Source organism: Acanthochromis polyacanthus, chromosome 14 (genome assembly GCF_021347895.1).
Source record: "Acanthochromis polyacanthus isolate Apoly-LR-REF ecotype Palm Island chromosome 14, KAUST_Apoly_ChrSc, whole genome shotgun sequence".
NCBI classification, from domain to species: Eukaryota; Metazoa; Chordata; class Actinopteri; family Pomacentridae; genus Acanthochromis; species Acanthochromis polyacanthus.
In genome coordinates, this window is record NC_067126.1 from 23,137,399 (window position 1) to 23,158,550 (window position 21,152).

The 21,152-nt window shown below is 39.4% G+C and overlaps 1 protein-coding gene across 1 annotated transcript in view; it reads left to right on the forward strand.

Moving 5' to 3' along the window:
* epb41l5 (erythrocyte membrane protein band 4.1 like 5) overlaps positions 1-20,729 on the forward strand; it is a 38,020-nt gene extending 17,291 nt beyond the window's left edge. Inside the window, 18 exon segments of the mRNA XM_051958635.1 lie at positions 690-796; positions 1,309-1,327; positions 2,184-2,226; positions 2,552-2,674; positions 10,956-11,106; positions 11,562-11,620; positions 11,622-11,652; positions 11,981-12,006; positions 12,008-12,124; positions 12,974-13,041; positions 13,931-13,959; positions 13,962-14,001; positions 15,871-15,940; positions 16,815-16,845; positions 16,848-16,894; positions 17,273-17,335; positions 17,587-17,726; positions 19,829-20,729. Of these exon segments, the coding sequence (XP_051814595.1) occupies positions 690-796; positions 1,309-1,327; positions 2,184-2,226; positions 2,552-2,674; positions 10,956-11,106; positions 11,562-11,620; positions 11,622-11,652; positions 11,981-12,006; positions 12,008-12,124; positions 12,974-13,041; positions 13,931-13,959; positions 13,962-14,001; positions 15,871-15,940; positions 16,815-16,845; positions 16,848-16,894; positions 17,273-17,335; positions 17,587-17,726; positions 19,829-19,898 (1,234 nt within the window). The 3' untranslated portion in view covers positions 19,899-20,729.
* Positions 20,730-21,152: the final 423 nt, after the last annotated feature.

Below are 21,152 nucleotides of genomic sequence, written 5' to 3' on the forward strand. Positions count from 1 at the left end.
CTTCCAGCTGCTGGTTGATTTGTCTGTGCAGTAAAACGTCACTTTCTGTTTAACGGTATCAGAAAAGACATTAACCGGAGCACTCTGTGTCCACTGTGTTCTAGCCTGAACATCCTGAGCTGTAGTGACTTCTAGCTGCAGGAGAATTACATTTGGTGTGAGAGATCCATGGTGTTGAGCTTGTTAAAGTAGCCTTTGGGAGATGGGAGGCTGCTGATGAGTCAGGTGCCACAAATGTAGAGAGCCGTGTGCTTGTTTCTGTGCTGTTGGATTTGTGTATACCAACAAGATAATCCTAGTTTGACCCACAGTATTGCATAATTCTGCACATACAAAAAAGAACATATGTGTGCACGCAGATACTTGCTGTGGTTGTAGACAGGCACTCTCGATGTCAACATACTGCAGTAGGCGGCTAGTTCCCCTCTGTGTGTTTAAACATTGCCCAGTTGGATAAGCACTGGCGGTAATGTTGATTTAACACAGGGGTCGCAGGGGTTTGTTGTTAATAGAAGGTTATCGCCTGGATGGATCTGGAGTTGAACAGGGGTCATTGTTGTGCCTGTTGCTTTTGTGACAAGAAGATTCACCCAAAAATAATGAAGGGAAGTTCTTCTATATTTAATAGTTTTGTTAGGATCAAATAATCTTCACAGACATTAAAGAAATTTTTGTGTTTCTACAACTAGTGGAAAGACGGAGTACCAGACAACCAAGGCCAACAAAGCAAGACGGTCAGCCTCTTTTGAGAGGAGACCCAGTCGACGGTACTCCAGAAGAACCATGCAGAACAGAGGTAAGGACAAAAATCACACAGCCACACACCTGCACAGTACAGAGGAATATACATCTTCTACACACTCAGTGCACACTTTATTAGTTGCACTTTGCTAGTACTGGATTAGACCCACTTTTACGTTCAGACTTGCAAATAAATGGGGACATTTTTTCCAGATTTTAATCTATATTGACATTTAAGCATCATAGAATTACTACTTATTTGTGAGCAGCACCTTAATGATGCAAATCTCCTCTTTCACCTTATTCCAAAGGTGCTCTACTAGATTGAGATCTGTTGACTGTGGATATAGAGATGGCAGTAGAGAGTAAAAATGTCAATTCTGTCCATTTAAAAAGCAGCACAACATCATAAAGTGTGCAAAAGGGAACGAGATTTGAATCCACTGTGCGTAATGCCAACTTATATCTGTGTATACTTTGAAAAATACATGTATTTAACTTTTCAGGTTTATATGTAGGTATATGTTTGGATACAGTGCTTAATGTCTGTTCTTTGTGTTTTTACAGGACCATTCAACCCCCAAGAGTGAGTACATTGATGCTGAAACAACATGATTGTGTCATTGCCTGTTTAAGTGACTTTATTTATCCTCCCCTTGTTATTCAGCTTTAGTTGTAGGGTCCACATTAGTTGATTTGTTTAGAAATTGAATCTCAATTATGGATTTTCATACAGCAGTTTCCAGGACACACTGCTACGACACTTATATATATATATATATATATATATATATATATATATATATATATATATATATATATATATATATATATATAATAATAGTTTGTCAACATTTAATATGTTGTTCTGCTAAAGTGCTATAACTCTCACACACTTTATTCAATTTGATCATAAGGCTTGTCTATAATCTTGACACACAGCCTTTTGTTGCAGGAGTATGTGTGTGGGCTAAGACATGATGTCAGTGTAAGCTTTAAGCTGCCATGGTAACTGCTGAGTCAAAGAATTTAGATGATAAATGGGACTTTTCGTCAGACCTGATTGGACAGACTGAGGCTGTGAGAGTAGTTTCTAAGCAGCAAAAACATTTGTGTATTTAAAGCTGTATGAAACTAATGTGGTCTTGCTATTTTAATTAGGTATGGTAAAGTGTTATAAATTTAGCCCCAAAATGTGGTTCATGTGATCAGGCCTAAAGGCTAAATACATATTACACAAATCTGAGATAAATGCCCTGTGGAAGACTGAGACAGTCTCTTATTTAATTCCTAAGTCTCCTTGGGTGTTTTTAAGTGTGCAGATAATGCTGAAAATCAATCAATTAACTTGCAGCGTAAATCCATGTACTTTATTAAAAATGCTTGAGAAGTGTTGTACTGTTTGTTCTTTGAAAAAAATCCCAGTGTCTTCCTTTTCTCAGGGTTCTTTCTTCAGGCAATGGAGTCAGCGCCAGCAAAGATAAGGTGAGGAGCAAACTATTGTTTGTGTTTTTTTTAATCCCTCCTATCCAGGGAAACAAAACAGAGCAGTACAACATGCTCAGACTAGTAATTTTGTATTATTTCACATGCAAAGCAATTTTGTCCAAGTGATTAGATACAGTTTGCTCATGTAAGACAGCTTAGAATATGAGTGACTTCGACAAAACTTAGAAGAAATTGTACCTTAATGATGTGAAAACTCCCCTTGTATTTATATGTGATCCTGTATTTTTCTCAGTCATTTCAGTACCTCTCAGTCTCATCCACCTTTTGGCCCAGTTCACATAATTCCTCTTTTTCTCTTCAGGTTTCTGCCAGTAGAGGTGCCTGGTCAGGAATGCCTGTAGTCAGCCCAGTGGCAGCTGCTGCCTGTGGACCAGTAGAAATTGAGGCTCTACCCAGGAGTCCTGGAGGAGAAAAAAGAAGGTTGGTACCTGCATGACTTTGGTTTTCCGCTTGGTTAAAAGTCAGTTCTTTTGAACATCTGCATTTCTTAACAGCATATATATAAATATATCTTTTTTTTAGTTCACTTTTCACCTATTTTCTGTTGAAATACATTCATTTGACCTTGCTAAGCATTTTAGAAAGTGGATGAATTTGTATGAATCATTTTTATGTGTCAGTGGTGGCTAACTGCTTACTAATGATGAGGAAAACAAAACCAGATTAGCAACAGTTGGGCCAGGCTGACTGATCCCAGTTGGATGCTGTAGGAAGTAGGTGGAAAGCTAGGTGTGTTTTTCATGGTCTAATTCCATGTGAGTGGCTTAACATGGCTTATCCACTGACCCTGTCTTGTTGTGGCCGTAGAAAGGAAGAAAGAATAGGACACAGGCAGAGAAAAAGACTGTATTTATGTGCAGTTTTATATTTGTGGCTCAGTTTTTAAGTTTCTGCTGTGTGTCATGAGTGGGCATGATGTCCTGTACAGGTTATGCACTAGTAATGTGGATATAAATGTTTCCTCTGAAACAAGGTGGTGGTACGTTTGTGTCTGTGAGTGTGTACTAGCCAGGTCAGCTTCAGGAAAGTTGAACAGCAGGTACACAGATGTCAGTGAGAGTGAGGGACAAGCAGTGGACCTTGGATAAATGAGATAGATGCAGACAGGATTTTTAAAAATGCGACGCAAAAACTGTCCTAGTAGTCAACTGACATCTCTTCACTTAAAGGCACATTGTCTTTTTATTGGTGTTGTTTCCATGGCATGTAGTTCAGCCTGTATTGCTGCCTTTTTTTTTACCTCTCATTACTCTCAATCAGAGTTGGTTCCACTAACAATGTGTATAAATATGTTACTTGTGATTGTTTTGTTGTGTGTGCAGCTTGTTTGTATGTTTATTAAAATCCATTGTGCATATACATACCAGCATGTATACACCGTCCTCTTGTTATAAACCTGCACTATTCCCTTGTTTGTTCCAGTATTAACATGTACTGAGGACAAACTGGTCTTGTGTGGAGTCATCCGCGGTAGGTACAATCAAACACTGAACCTTAACGTGGCTTTGGCTTTAACCAATCAATCGCTGTGCAGTGGCGGGCTTTATGGCTTTGGAACTGGGGTTTCTTGCAGCTGACAGACAGACGGCAGTTCGCTGTGATTTGCTGTTTGTCCCGTTTTGATCAGCATGAGATGCCGGCCTAATTTGTGCAGGAGCTGGTGATGTGATTTTGGGCGCTGTGCAGGGGGTCTTGCTTTTGGTATCATGAATCAGTGATGTAATGTGATTTCAGCTTTTAATCCACTCTGTTCAGGACTTTGGTGTCTTCACTTTCAGGCATCTAATGTCATTCTGTGCATCCTGTGAAACACCTGCTCCTCTTCAAAACCTTATATTTCTTCCAAATAGAAAATAGTCTTCAAGGTATCTCTACGACAGGGATGTCAAACTCATTCCACAAAGGGCCGGTGTGGCTGCAGGTTTTTGTTCCAACTAAGCAGCATCACACCAGACCTGACTCATTTAATCAACCGATCTCAGTCTCCAGACAGGTGATTGGTCAGACTGTGTGCTGTAGATATGTTGGAACTAAATGCTGTAGCCTAGAGCACACAGTCTGACCAATGACCTGTCTGGAGACTGAGATCGGTTGATTAAATGAGTCAGGTCTGGTGTGATGCTGCTTAGTTGGAACAAAAACCTGCAGCCACACCGGCCCTTTGTGGAATGAGTTTGACATCCCTGGTCTACAATATCTGAGGATTAATGGAAGGCTCTTTGCCAGTGAGTTTATTGACAACATATTGGAGATGCTGCATCCTTAACAAAGAAGAACTCAGAATTGGGTGGAGAGACATGAAGGAAGCCTCACTGGCCTACATGCTTTTTTCAGCTTAAATTAAATATTCTTGACTAGTGTCGTCATGCCTCGAGGAGAATAAAGCTCATTCCGGTTAACAGCTCAGGCTGATCCCATTTCTAGTAAAGTAAATTTCTGGTCAGTTGTAGTAAGAGGATTGCCCGTCATTTCCGTAGAGCAGTGGCTGTTTTTTTTTTTTTCAGTTATTACCGTTTAAGGATAATTGTAGGGTTTTTTGGCCTGGTGTATTTCCCATGAATGCAGCTGTCGTGGTTCAGTGGGTCATGCTAACTTCTCACTCTCCACCTCTTTGTGAAGATTCAAAGCACATATTGGTGCAGAAAGCATGAAGTTCCTGTGGCTTTCCAAAAAAACAACAGATTTTTACATGAGTCATTTTAAAGGTTTGTTTTCAGTCCGGCTCCATTTGAAATTTGCTGGCTGGAATTGCCTTTTTGCTTTTGTGTTTTCAGACTTGTACAGTGAAGGTAGAGAATACAAAGTTAGTATTCCCCATTCAGCCACCATAGTCACATTAATGGAAGTTTGCCAGGTTAAAATAAACTGAAATTCTCATTGAAATTAGGATGCACAGACATGACCTTGGATAAAGTCAGTGCATAGACACTGTTGTGACCTGTACACTAATTATGTGGTATCCTCCTCTTTTAAACTTTGTTGCCCACAGGGTAAACTACAGATAACTGCAGATAATAATTATTTCATGAAGAAAGTTCATTATCATTTATCTGTGATACCTTTTTAAATGGATAAAAACATCATCTGAATATTTTTGCTTCCTGGTTACTATTAGTCATAAGTGAAATGTTAAAAAATACTATTTCAGCAAACATGATCGGAAATATTTGGGCGGTTTTTTTTCTTCAAAAAATACAAGAATAAATGTTAGATTTTGTAATATGACAAAGTGTTTAAGTATTTGATGTGGCTTTAAGGAACATGAAGTTAACTAGTAATGCTGTTTTGTGAAAACGGCACGTAAAGGCCCACATTGCTCTGTGAACATGCCGTGTTCTCAAAGCAGTGTTATTTCAGAAGTCTCTCCAGTCATTGAAAGAATACTTTAACAACAGCGATGGTGCTACAAGATCTACAAGTTCATTTGTATTTTATCAACACAGGATGTTACATTGAGATGACCACTGAGTTTTTGTTAATGTCATCAACCAGTGCCAACAGTCACTACTGACTCAGTTGACGTGAGGAGGATGCTTTGAAAGTGACATTTTCATATCACTAATACTTTAGACTAATCACTGGAGCTCTTTCCTTTCTCCTCCCATGACTTCCTCCCTTGCTTTAAACACAATGATACTGTTGATTATGCATGGGGCACTACAACCCTAAGATAGTCTAGCTATCTAGATCAGCATGAACAGTCGGTCTCAACGGGGAATTAACATCCACTTAAGCCTGTTGCACATACACTAGTTCTTGTGATGTGATACTTTGTTGCTGACAGTATAGGAGAAATCAGACATACATTAAACATATATATCACTGACATTAACCCTTGAGCCCAAGGCAACTTCTGGGTGTTTTTTTGCCCCCAGAATCTGGTTACTGCTATTTTTTGTATTTTTTTTTTTTGTATTTGTTTTGTTTAAATGTTGCACGTTTAATAAGGTGATTCTGGTTAAATGTCAGAATTTTTAGCTCAAATTTGTTTAATTTTCCCAATGAAAGCTCAAATCACGCATTAGTTCAAGGATCATTGGACATTTGAAAATGCAACTATTTGTTCTGTTTTCGCAATTTCAGCTCCTAGTTAAAAGTGAAAATTTGTCAATTTCATGTTATAATTACATGCTTTTCAAACCTGGCACCAGGTTTTGGGACTCAGAGGGTTAATGATGGATCATTCACTAAAGTGGTCTAAATCAGCAGTATAAGTCTTGTGACAGGGGTCTGTAATTTTTGATAAGTTGAAACAATTACCAAGAATGTTTTTTTTCCTTCACATGTGTGTGCAATGGCATTATACTTTCTTAACTAAATTAAAATATGATCAAAGTCAACAAACATAATGAACATTTTTTTAAAAAGCAGTTTGAGGAACTTGGCCTTTTATGTTTTATTTTTCCTTTTTAAACAACAATCTGCCTTCCAGCTGTCTTCTGTCTGCCTGTATAAGCTGTCATGTAGTGCTTTTAACTGTTGCCTTCTTTCTGACCCTTTTTCATCCCTGTAAGCTACTTTACTTCTCTCATGAGTGTGAGTGGATAAATTTTAGATTGTTGCCTTTGAATTAGTTTCCAAAATGCCTCCTTTATTGCCAACAACACTATATGGAAAATATAAAGGTCACTGGAAGTTCATCTGTTGACTGACTGGTCATCTGCCATCAAGTTAGTGACTGTTTTGTAGTGGCAAGGGAAACTGCCTTCTAAACTCCCAGCAGAGCTGTCACGAATAAAAGCTTCTTGCTTAGAGCCCCCAGCACTGATTATATATATATAAACACTACAAACACAGATTTGACATAAGCATCAAACATCAGCCACTAGAGGTGCAAAGCCAGGTCACTGACACTCTAGAGACATTCAGTCTACTTCACTTAACTCAAGTGTTCATGTGACAACACGTGTCACGCCACACTTGAATGCGTGCTACTGTACAGTGTAGCAGAAGCAATGTACTATAAGCTTCATGGCTTATTCAGTACCTGACACTGCTGGCCTTATCACGACCGTGCACGCCTTATTTACTTATTCATGTTGTTTTAATGTCCATTAAAATGACTATTTATGTAGTTTTAAATGAAGCCTTAACATTGATGCAACTGTAGGAAGCTTTTAACCTGGCAATAGCCAGATTAATAATTGTGTAGTACTTGATAGTACTTCACAATATCAATCTGGGACCGCTCTATGTAAATCCGTTCAGAGGAAAGAGGCACGGATTGGACAATGCAACAGTATGTCCCGCCTCTGACAGGTTTGTTTTTAGCCAATCGCGGCGACCCTTTGAAGTTTCTTCACAACGAGCGGAGCCAATTGGTAGATTAAACCTTACAAAACCCGTAGGTAAAAAAGCACAAACATCTTCACCATCCAGAAATGCGCAAAGCACCTCTCGTTGTTCTTCCTTCAAAGAAGCGATAGGAGATTCAGCTAAAAACTGACTTAATAGCAGCATCTGCACGATCGTTGTCCTCCGTTGCCCATGTTTGTTTTGATCTACTGGCGCTTGGTGTCGTCGTCACACCCGGATATCCCGCCCATATACCCGCCCCACACACGAATACTGCTGCGTGATTGGCCACGAACCAACTTGGTGCTGTACGAAAAGTGAAGGCGGGAGCGGAGCAAGATGGTTTCTTGAGAGATTTGTGACTCACAAATATCGTGAGAAATCAACTTGCTGGCAAGGTTAGGAAAGCTTTAAGAAACCCTCATACATGCAAGAATAAACTTAGTCTGCACGTTAAGCCATGCACAATCAATTACACTTTGTCTTCACACTCAAGGTTATCAGCCTCCTGCTGCCTCCAATTCTCATCTGCTCCTCCGTTGTTTCCTTATATTTCTATATTCTGTGTGATCCTTCATCTCCTCATCATTTGATTACAGTCTTCTCCTCTTTGTTGCTTTCATTCAGTTCTCGCCTTTCCTTCCTCCATTTCTCACTTTTGGTTTGTGTCACCTCTCACTCACTCACCATCACTTCCCACTCACTCACTCCACATTTCTTTACTTCCACCTCCTGTTTGTCCCCTTCCCCTTTGTCCTTCTATTTCCCCCCGTACCCTGTTCTCCCAGGTCTCCTCCTCCTCCATCCCCCTGCTCATGTCCCGTCAAGCTCCACACAAGGAGTTGACAGATCCGACCAACTGACAACGGTGTCACCTTCTGTACTGACATGAAGTGGTCAGCTCACTAATAAATGGGAATGGCTCAGCAGGGAAGTGACCTGCCCTTGCAGACTTCTGGTATTTATGGTAGTGACCATACCACTTGGAAGAACACACTTGGTGTGAATGTACATATGCATTATTAAGTGAAACATTGCTCATCAAAAACTGCTCACAGTGTCACTTATTCATTCTAACAACACCTCGCACTGACTGACATTCCTCCAAGCTAACTTTTTCTTTCTAATGACTCCATCTATGCCTCTTATTCCTCCCTGACCTTTCGTCCAATGACAGTTTTTAAAAGTTACCCATCCGATTGCTCCTTTCCTTGCCTTTCCGCTCCTATTTTCTTTTTTCTGCTCTTTGTTTCCCCTCTTGTTTTGTCTCTTCACCCCCTTTTTCTCCTGACCTTCAGTCTGAACTTCATGGTGAAACTGGCTGACTAGGGTGAGATGTTATCAGTGTGGGGCTTAGGAATTCAATTCCACTCTCGAACTCTGCAAGGAAACTGTAGTTCACATAGTTCCTGGAGGGTTTAATCATGTCCTCCTCTGCTCTGTTTTTTTCCCTCGCTCAAAATAATTTCCTGTTTTTATACTCTTCAAACACTATTTCTATATTACCTAAATATGAATTTCATCAAGTGATTTAAATTAAAATATGATTTTATGTTTTGTATTTAACCAGTTATTACATGTCATAGATCAGCTGCTCTGTTTGAAAGAGTTGAATAAGTCTGTTTTTTTATCTTACCCATCTATAGACAAAATTGTCTCTGAGATTTTCATTCCAAATCAGTTATTGATGTGCAATTGTCCACTTTTTTTTTCTTAAAAGCATTTCAGAAATGCTGGAAGATTAATTTTATTTTACGCTGGCAGCTGACTGCTTGTTCCTGCTTCTACTGATAAGCTTGGCTAAACTTAAACTAGACTCTTTGCTCAGACATGAAACAGATGCTGCCTTCTATTTTAACTTCCAGCAAGAGGTCAGACAAGAGTAATAGAGCAGAATGTTTAAACCTGAATCAGATTTAAATGCAGATTGTTTTTTGTTTGTTTTTAGTACACTGTAACTTTTGTTAATGGACACTACTGCAGTGGTGCAGGATGTTATGGAAGGACCCAGCAATCAAGGTAATGATGAATATAAAGAAGAATATGCAGAAGTTGATGTCACTTACACCTGAACTCCACCACTGTGTACTTGTATTTATTGCACAGCTCAACCAATGAAGATGATCAAATATCGTTGTTGATTAGTTGAATGTTTACAACTGACTGTGACCAAAGGACGTGTGTCTTTTTAAACTGTTTTAAATCATTTGAGAGAATAAAGAGACGTATGACACAGATGTGTGTCTAGCTATGTAGTGTCCTTTGTGTGTGTTTCACTGCATTGATGCCTTTAAGGTTACCAGGATGTTTTGTTCAGTGCATGAAATTGAGTAATGTTTTGTGTCATCTTTTGTTGTTCAAGCTGAATCTTGGCTATTGAACTGAACTGAATACAACCAAAACATCCCAGCCACATGCACGAGGACAGCATACAATTACAGAGTACCAAATTGTTATTAAGCGTATGCTATCTGTTCCTCTTCCCTTTCAGCCTTATGTTTATAGTTATTTCCCACATGTTTCGGGACATATCCTCACTGTCCTTTCGGTTTCCTTCATGGATTACTTAACATATGGGAGCGTTTGTATACATTTGATTTGTGAGTCCCTAGGCAAAGCATGGTGCTTTTCTTCACATTTTTGTGTGTGTTGTCCTTTAACTCCTGTTCTCTCCAGGGAGTATATAGCAGTATATTTACTTCTCATGTTTGGCTGTGTCTTCAGGCTACAGAAATATGAGGTAATTACCAAGCTGCTGGAAGAGCTTATATAAAAATCCGTGTATCAAATGTTGTGCTTCGAGCACCTCTAATTCTGAGAATATTACCTCACATCATTTCCCACAAAAGTTATTGCTTGTTCTGAATGCTTATTTCCATCAAGGTTATTGTGGTTTTTAAAATAATATCGATACCTCTTGAGAGGACATTTGATTTGGGGCATTTTGGGCATTTTTTATTTTTTTATTTGACACAAGCCACGGGAGCAGCTATAAATTTACCGTCAAAGTTATCTTTGTTTTTTATGATTTGCTATTGCCTGAGATTTTTCAAAAGCTTATTTCAAATATTACTTTTCATAATCAACAAAATGTCTGCGTGTATACAGTGGTTTAAATTTACATTTTTTGTGAGTATTAATCCTAATTTTTTAAATATATTGATATCATATCGGTATGTTATTCTAAAATGTTTTCTAATAAATCACCATGGGTCAGTTTTACCATCATTGCAGAGTCCATTCATATCTTTTGGGTGACACAGGTAAGCTGTATAATCCTGAATCCTTTTGTTACAGTTTTGGTTAAATATTTGCAATATCGCCTCCATTGTTGATGTTGTCTGTTGTTAAACCTCTCGTCTTGACCTCTTTTTTTTTTCTGTATTCTCTCCATTCTGTCTCCAGTCTGCCCATGGGTTGCTGACTTGATGGAGACATGTATTGACGACGTCCTGAGGGCTTCCCGTGTCCCTACTGTGACAACTACGGAGGAAGCCGGGCCAAGCAATGCCTATGCTGCTGCCGGTGTCACTGTGGAAGATCCACTCAGTCTAGCGGTGAGTTCGCAGGCAGCCGCACACAAATTTGCATTTGAAACATAGAAATTAGATTGCAGAATTCATTTGTAGACTCAAAAAAAGCAAATCTTTTCAAATATTTTTTTAAGAAGCGGTGTAATTTTGAAAAGAAATCCTCTAAGTATTTTAAAATGCTGTTTGCAGGATAGTGCAGTGTTCATTCCCTCTCATTCTATTCACATCCTTTACATTTACGCTGCCTCTGTTCACGTTCTCTCTCTAAATTCCGGCAGTCGTCGTACCTTACAGGAAGTCAGTTATTAACACACATTAGTGCTTATTATGTAGTGTTTGTTAATATTCCTGTTTTGTTTACTCATCATTAAGTACAATTAGAGGTGAATTCAATGAATATTTCCTTGCAGTTACGCGATTATTATCAATTAGAAAATGTTATGTTTGCTATGCCCATTAGATCCTGTTTTTGCCTTCCAGAAGCAGCAGCTCGGCTGAAGCAGCTTGAGTTGGAGAGCAGTCCACTTCTTTCTGCTCCAAGAAAATAATGCCAATATTAATGTCAATATGGGCCATGAACAATCAGGTGAGAGTTTGTTTATGGAACATTTTAACTCAACAACACTTGTTCATTCTGGATATAAACAAATACAGCTTGTGTATAGTTCTCCGCTAAACAGGATTGAGCAAACTTGAAGAAATTACAGCAAGAGCGGCATGGCATGAAGTAAAGCTTGTCGCCATTTTAACTAAAATGAATACAAACAAAAATGAGAGCATTTCGGAATTATCTGGATTTATTGGGCATATATATACGCAAATTCATTTGTAGCAGTGTATCAAATGTTACCCTTTTTGAGGACCTGTGTGTTACCCTATGTAAACATTTGATTGTGCTCCACAACAGGAGGATGTGGTGAAGCTTACAGGAGAAGTGTGGTCTGAACAGTAACGGGCAGCAGTCGCAGCTATCCACTCCACTACGCGCCCCCGAGGATCTGAAGAGCAACATCTTGAAAGCTCAAGCTGAGGCTGCAGCCCTAAAGGTCGGAACAGACACTCCACAAAACTGGACAAAACAGGGAGAGAAGTGGAAGAAAGACATGTAAATTATGACGGCCGCAGTAACTTGAGGCTTCATGTGATAACCGTACATGCTTAATTTTCAGCGGCTTTAATCGCCTGTATTAGGTGTTGCATTGTATCGTTGAGTGATTCTGTTTCTGAAAGATGTAAACGGATGATTGCCATACCCAGCTGCCTGGCTTCACTGGTAAACAGTTGTTTTCTCTCTGGTACGTTGAATTAAACAAATGTATCAAGTTGAAACGGATATATCAACTGAATTTGAAAAGACGTTTGAAATGTAGTGAGTGGAGATTGAAACTAATTTAAGCAAAGTATCCACTCCAAGGTTTTTGGACAAGGTTGTTTTTTCACAGAGCTTTTGTTGAGCTGTCCAACACTTTTTGAATAGAAGCTTATTAGTCTTACACAACGTTACCATCATCCAAGATACTTCTAGCACAGCTGATGCCTCTAACTGGTTTATGTATAAAAAAAATAGCGTTTCCTACCATAGCTTTCTCCTACATTGTAAACTAGCAAACACGTATGGAACAGTATAGCCAGGACTTAATACTACTACAACTACTCTGCCTCCTTTCAAGTTTGGTATCCATTTGAACTTGCCCTATAATTGTAGGCTTCAGTGTGTGTATCACAGCTGAAATTTGGTCATCACAGCTGCAGTATATCAGAAACGCATAATGTCTCATAGATGTGAGCATGTTTATATTCTGCTAGCAAGTGGACTTGAAATGCAGATCTGTAAACCCCCCCACACACAACCAGTCCATACACTGCACTTACCTGTCTCTGTTTTCTCTCTGTAGGGGCCTTTGGAGGAGCATGTTGTAGTGGTTGGAGATAAAAACTGTAATTTGCAGGAGACTTCCGCCAGGTATGATCTCAGAATTTTTCAAGGTTCACTGATTGTTAGGACAGAAATCTAATACATTTAGTAAAATAGCATCCTGAAAATGTTCCTCTTAAGGCTCTAAAAATTTTATATGCAAATTATGTATATTTATGCAGCATCAAACTGCTTTTTTTTACAGCCAGTACAGAGCATGCATGCAAAGGAGAAAAGCCATTGTCACTTGTGGTTCATTGTCTTGAAAATTGGGCCCTCCGTCATCTTCCTGAGTCATGCCAACTGTCAGTGCATTGTCTAAGCCAATCACAGCGCTCCCTGCTGCTAGAGCTGATTAACCTTTTGAATATTCATGAGGATTATTAGCATAGCTCACAACATTACATCACCCACAGCTTGTCTGTAATGAGCAAGGCCTCCATGGCTTGACAAGCGAGTCCGTGACTCTGCTTGTACCAGAGGCAGCAAATGGCTGAAACTAGAGAAAAGGCGACATTAGATTCATACGATTCTGTTGTTCACAATATTGGTTCTTTTTGCCCTTTTTATCTCCTAAAGACAATGTTTGAACACCAAACAAGCCAATTTACTGAATCCATTATGTTTAAAAATGTATAGGCTGATAATTATGCCTGGATAGAAGTAACTTCTTTAAAACACTGTAATTTAGCTCCAATCAAGAAAGTATAGTAAAAGCTATGTTCTGCTGAGTTTTACATGATGTAGTACAATCGATTTATGCCCATTCTGTCAGTCATTTTTATTTATTTTTTCCTGTCTGTAAATCAGACTCAATATTTCATGCACAAATGTGATTTATGTTGACACAACATCGCAACCGCAATCTGTGTTGTCTGTCTGCCAGGTTGAAGGTGCGTACTGGGCGACTGGGCAGTAACTCGTCTCTTTCTGTTAGCAGCCGCCCTGACATCCAAGACTCCTGGGACTGCTGAAGCCAGCCTCACTGGTCTCCTCTGCAGAGACCAGGTTAGTGTGTGTGTGTGTGTGTGTGTGTGTGTGTGTGTGTGTGTGTGTGTGTGTGTGTGTGTTGTGTGTGTGTGTGTGTGTTGTGTGTGTGTGTGTGTGTGTGTGTGTGTTGTGTTGTGTGTGTGGTGTGTGTGTGTGTGTGTGTGTGTGTGTGTGTGTGTTTGTTTGTATGTTCTCAATGCTTATGTGTGCAGTTTTTACTTGCAAGTGCACATTGCACCAGAGAAATCCTGCATCTATCCATTATTCACATTGTATGTATTCCATTAAGAACTTCCATTCATCCATCCTCTATACACCGCTTAATCCTCATTTGGATCGCAGAGGGTCTGGAGTTTATCACAGCTGACTTAGGTTGAAGGCAAGGGGACACCTTGGACAGGTCACCAGTCTATCACAGGGCTACACTTACAGACAAATCAGCACACTCACATTCACACCTACAGACAATTTAGAATCCCCAGTTAACCTCAGCATGGTTTTGGACTGTGGGAGGAAGCCAGAGAACCCGGAGAAAACCCACACATGCACAGGGAGAACATGCAAACTCCATGCAGAAAGATGTTGCAGACCCAGGATGGGGGTCTTCTAGCTGCAGGGTAACAGTGCTAACCACTGATGCACTGCGCAGCTTCATTAAGAACAGATTGAGAGAGTCTTTGACAGTAGCTGCAGACCCCCAGTTTCTTCTGACAGGACTGATATAACACATACTGGATCAGTTTTAAGTATTCCTTGTCATCTATTTTTACGTCAAATGACACGCTTATTGCAAAATTAATACCAAATTAATAGACAGGATCTATCATTAAATCTTTTGTCTTTTTAATTATTATTAAGACATAAACATTTCCATCATGGAATAATTCTGTCCTTATAAGGAGCTGGAAATTGCCATTGTTGATGTAACTTTAAGCTTAATCTTATGCAATGATCACATCACTTAACCTACGTCAGCTGGAGGAAAGAATGGGCTTTGATCATTGGGGTTGTTAGAAGGAAATTAAATGAAGGAGGTTAGAAAAAGGTTAGAAGTGAGGGTGTAAAGATGTGGTTTAGAAACTGAAAACCACTGTGCACCTAGATTGCTGTGCTAATTTGCTTTTCTTTCTGTGGCACCAAACCTTAGTGGACACTTTTACAGACATCTATGTTGGCTGCAATCATCCAAGCAGAACATAAAACATCAATAATACAGATTCTTAGTGATCTGTTGGAGACAAAGGTGTTGCTTGTCTTTTTGCAGTCTTTGCTGACATCTCTTGGTGTGTTTGAGTAATGCATGTGTGTGTGCTCATGTGCGTGCTTGTGTGTGTGTGTGTAGAGTCACATGACTTGAATTCTGCCTGGATACTGCTGCTGCTCAAGATGTGTTTACATGGGATTGTGACACATCAAAGTCAGACATATGCAGATGCTTGAACGGACAGTTCACATTGGTTGTGTGGCTCCAGGCTCATTGATGCAGTAAATGTTTCCCCCATCCAGACTGCTGTTTTTGTTCAGTCTGGACAATGCAGTCATGTTTCACTGAAAAAAAAGGTGTTTTGATGTCAGGCACAGAATGTAATCGACAGGAATTTTGAAGCACTGTTTATTAATTTAAGGCATTACTCAAGCAACAATGTCAAATAGTTTTTTTCCCTTTTTTATGTGTTTATTACTGTTAAAAAACAGCGAGGACTTTTGAATTGCTGGTTGAGTCATATGTTGGGCTCAGAATTAAGGATTTCTTAAATTCTAATAAACCCAAAAAAAACACACAGTAAGTACCCAAGTAACTAGGTAATATTTCCCTTTATCCTACTTCATGGGAACCTGAAATCCATTTCTGTATCATTTGTTTACCTGTACTTCTCCGTTCTGCAGTGCTGAAGATTTAAACCCCTCTGTTCCCAAGATGCCCTCTGAGTCTGCCAGTGAAGGCTTGGCACTAAAGGTAATAATTACCTACTGTTAGCTGAATGACTCTATCCTTACTTACTGTTGTGTATTTTTTTTTAATTTTTGGTTACTTGGAACTAATATCCATGAAAACACGTTTACAGTGTCTGCTTTGGGTGGCCCCTAAAATAGATTTTGTTTGTTTGTTTGTTTTTTTTCATTTTATTACTACATTTATTGAATTGCAGTACAAACATCCCATAAAGCACATCTATGCGATATACATAATAAGAAACAACTTTGGTATTGGAGATCGACTGTTAATTGAGGCTCTTGCGATGCTGTAATGGTACACAGTGCGCGCCTCATGATCATTCGAGTTAACGTTTTGTGCAGACCACATTTTTTTTCTCCTCTTTTATTTATTTGTCATTTCTATGGCTGTAGTCTCCAGATCAACTGGTGGATTGAAGTTGAGTGTAAACTTTGCAGAATGTTTGCATAATCACACTCAAGAAATACCATGGGATGTCACCTAAAACGACAGGCTAACTTGTCTGCGTTATGTTGTTGACATTAGGGTTTGGCTCAATAATCATTTCATAGCGGCAGACCAGTATTAATAACACCCGAACCCAAACTACACTGGATGTAAAGCTTCATCTTTCTTCAAAACCAAGAATAACATCACAATTTAACTGTCAAATGAATAACTTAAAATGTTTCAGATTTAATTTATATAGATTTTTACCCCCACTAAACAGTTACCTGAAGAGCAGGTACAGTTTCATTTAATTTCAAGCCCTATTCATTCTGAATCAATTCAAATGAGCAATTTAAAGCATTTATCTGAAAAGGAGGTCTGTGAATTTATTTTGTTTTTGTATGTTGCGTTTTTTTTTTAAAAGAATGCTTGCATTGTACTACAGGTTAAAGCCGAGGAGGCTGACCTACAAAACACTGTCCCCTGTCTACACCTATTGATTTCACTGATCCTCTCCCATGGTAAGTGTAATTGCAAAACACTGTCTGCTGAAATTATGAGAATTTCCATAGTAATGTGTAATTTATTGGCAAACGTGTATTGTTGAGCATTCGTGAAGGACGGGCTTTTGTGACATACTCTGACTCGTGTTAGCAGCCTTGACCTAGACTTAACGTGGTTCCAGCACTAGCAGACCTTAGAGAAGACATGTTTCTCTTTTGTTATGGATGTTCAATTTTCCACCGACAACAAGATACAGACAGATATTGTGCAAGAGACATTAGCTGAGCTCAAAAGAAGCATCTGTATGTTGATATTCTGTCACACCTCTGTGTCTGAAGTTATATGAAGCCTTCAAATTAATTTGACTGATATAACGGCAGACTTCTTTTTGTATTGTAGCTGCCACCAGTGCAGCAACCCAAACCTCTCATCACGCCTCGCTGGATCATTCCCACAACTGCTGTGAGTTCACTCATGTACCGCTCCTTTACTCAGCTGCTTGTCTTTTGTGTCTCTTTCTTCACAGGTTCATTGTGAAACAGCATAAAATATTGTAATGTGCAGTTAAATGTTTAAATTTACTGTTTTTTTCCTGAAATTGATGACTCAAGATATACTTTTCCCCCTATGCACTTGCATAGACGCTGCTCACTTTGGCTGAAGTAGAGGCTATGTAGAAACTGACCTCTTTCCCTCATCCCCTTCTAATGCAGCCTCCTGGCGTCTTTACTAACGGCCTGCTCGACCTTGACCCCCCTCCTAAGGCCACCTCTCCTCTCCCTGCAGATGGGGGAGCAGCTCTCACCCCAGCCCTTCCCCACCTCGCTCACACACGTAATACCATCTCTGCCAGGTAAAATTCTTTGCAGGTATACCTTACTGGAATATGTTTAAACCCAACGCGCTCAAAGTTTGTTTTTAAAACAAGCTTTGTAGTATTCTAACATGTGCTGGAACGGCCAGCAAGTATCTCCTTCTTGCTTGTCTCCCCTACTCTTAGAAATCATTGACCGTTTCCCATATTGTGCTACTGTGAAGCAAAAGGTTCACATATGAGTTCTCAAAATCAGGAAGCAGTGTCTGCATCTGTGATTCGATGGAAAGAAGCAGCTCATTCAGTAACACAGCAAGCCACTGACATAGATGTGAGTGTGTGACACCAGGCATTCCTGTTGTATCGCTGAGGTGATCGAATCATTTTATTTGAAAATGTCTGTTATCTTTAAACTTATATGTGTGCTGGTTTTGGCAGACACTGTTGCAGTTATAAAATCAGCAGTTAAGCCGTGCAGAGCAGCAGCTTGAAAATGAACTCATTACAGGTGAATGTGTAGTCTTTAATGGGATATTTTGTACTTCCATGTATAGTAGTAAAAAAAAAAGGTTATATAAAAAAGATACATTATACACAAATAACAATAAATAGTAAAAACAGATTGACAACGGCTCAAGGAGCTCTCAGAAAAACATCGATATCCTTCCTTCACTGTATTCTTTATGATTTTTTTAAACTCATTAATGGATGTGAATGTTTCTAATCTAAGAGTTTTTTGTAAATTTTTCTATGACATGGGTGCATTGATGGGAGAACCTGTTTTGCCAAAGTCTGTTAGAGTCCGGGGAACATTCAAAGCAACCACTTAGAGGCACTCAAGATGATAACTACTAGAGCTGAAAGTGAGAACGGTGCTGAGGTATTCTGGGAGTTTACCCAGCAGAGCTTTATAGATGAGCATATAACAGTTTTGCTGTCTACGAATGCTTAGTGACATCCAGCCAGTCAAATCATAGAGAATACAGTGATATTTTGAAAATAAAGCCAGTCTTCATTTTGAGTTTCTTTAACTAAATTAGAGATATGAACATTAAATGAAGGCTCTTTCATCGATCTGTATTCCCCAGGTACTTATACGAGGCACTTTCCTCATCAGTGTATCATTCAGATGTAAACACTTCTTAGATTGTCAAGTTTGTAAAACGATTCCTTTGATAAAAATTATGAACTTTGTTTTCTGGGCCATTTTAAAACCCAATTTTTAATCTTCAGAGCTCTCTGTAAGAAACTGAATTGCAGTCTGAAGTTTCTGTCTATCGACATTGTGCCTGCCAGAAGATGTAATAGATGATTGTGTCAGCTGTTAACAATGCATGAACTGCTTGAAATGTTCTTACCTTCCTCACTTATAAAAATCAGAAAATAATACAAGAGCCAAAATGGAGCTTTGGGGCAGACGTTTCGTTGACATCAAAGAAATCTGATTTGTAGCCCCTCTGATTGGTACGCTCTGAGTTCTACCTGTTAAGGTAATGTTTAAAGTGTTTACGAGCCTTGGAAGCAAAGCCAGCATCTCTGAGTTTGTCTGGAAGTAGTTCATGATCCACTGAATCCAACGCTTTTCAAAGATCAACAAATGTATGTCCCTCAGTTCTTGCCTATGGGTACATTATACACATCTTGCTAGCACAGGATTTTTCTGTTGTTGTGGTGCCATCAAAATACAAGCAATCCACTGGATCTTCAATTCTTTGGATACTGGGAGTGCATGGAGATGCGTGTACTTGCTCGTGCTCGGAAAACAAAATATGTTGGGTGCTTTGCATGTGGCCGAGACAGTTTGGAGTTAGTAGAAGCAGCAGAAGTGTATAAAACATAGGAACATATTAAAAAGACACTTTCACGATATGGGACCTCCAACATTAATCGAGTGTTTCTTATCTTGATAGGCACAGCCAAGTAAAAAAAAAAAAAAAAAAAAAAAAAAAGACGTTTCTAATGGATATTCTGTGATGTAATATTTCTCTTCTTTATTGTTTCTGTGTTTTTTGAGTACAAATATTGATTTCTTTTTTTAAACATTGCTCAACACAAAACTGTGTGTTTGAAGGTGTTGCTGGTGAAGTAGAGTTGTTCTGTGCTGCAGTAATTTACCATCCTTCCACTCCTGTGTCTCACAGCACTGTGGGTCAGCCGCCAGCCTCAGAGGATGGAGCCAAACCCAGAGGTCTCTTGACCACTGAGCTCTGATGAAGAAATGAGTAGCCGACATCACAGCATTCATCTTCCTGACTGCTTTCCCACTTCACCCTCTCGCCACCACACACACACGAGCAGGCTGGGTCAGGTGTGCCGAACACTGTGAGAAAGCTCAAAGGAAAGTGGAAAGGAAGAGGCAGCTTACAAGCACCACAATCGTCGTTGCACCTACACTGTCTGACAGCTCGAACACGATGAACTAAGTACACAGATCAACACTAGTACACATGAGCAGCTTTTCATCATCACACGGTATCAAGCTTAGTTTTGTAAAATGGTTGAAATAAACATTTAGCTCCAGTTTAACATCTTAAGAGCACCTAACTTGTGAACTTCCTGTTTGTGTTTCACCGTTAGTGACCTGAATCCATCCAGTCAATCAAACCTCTGTGTCCAAAAAACGGAACCATCTCCTTAGTAGATATAGAAATAACGGAAGTCTTGTTTGGTACAGAGGTCAAATTGGAGCTCATACCTATATACTGGAAAAAAAAAACACACTGGCTAATCTCTTAAAGGGGAACTCAACAGTAGGCTTTCCCTTTTAGTGCCCCATGCTGTTTTAGCGCTGGCAGTACAAACCACTGGATCCCTGCTACGCTGAGCTTCTCTGTACGCTCACATGTAGAGCTGCTGTAGTATGCTAGATGTGCGACTGAACATACAAGTCTGTAACAAAAAGAGACTTTGATCCTTCAAAACACAATGGGACTCTTGACAGGATGAAACTTGTGGATATGATACACTACTGTCCTTGCAGCATGCTACTAAGTTGTTTTCAAACCACTCAGTGCTACATGTGAGAAGAGTCGCCACTGGGATGTGAAACACTGGATTATCTTTTCAACACTGGACCTTGAAAAGAGTATTTTTGCAGTCAACAATGATAGAGAACATTTCCCACTGATGTTTTTTATTCTCCTCTTTGTTATTTGGAGTTTTAAAATGCCCTTTTGGTACCCGGCATCCTGCGGGATTAACCTCACTCTTTTGTGCCCTCTTTGTCCCATTTTTAAAACTCAATCACAGCTTATTATTAAAGTTTAACATTTTTGTCCTCAACTTGATTTTCCTTTCTTGTTTCACTTTGCCCCACTGTTTCCACATGTCTGGTCATTTTTTCCTACACTCGAAATTACCTTTTAATTTGGCCACAAAGCGTAAGCTGTTTAGTTTACCCGTTGACAAACTGTGATCGCTGGGGTTCAGGGGGTCGTGTAGCCGAACGACTCCTCTTCAGGCAGC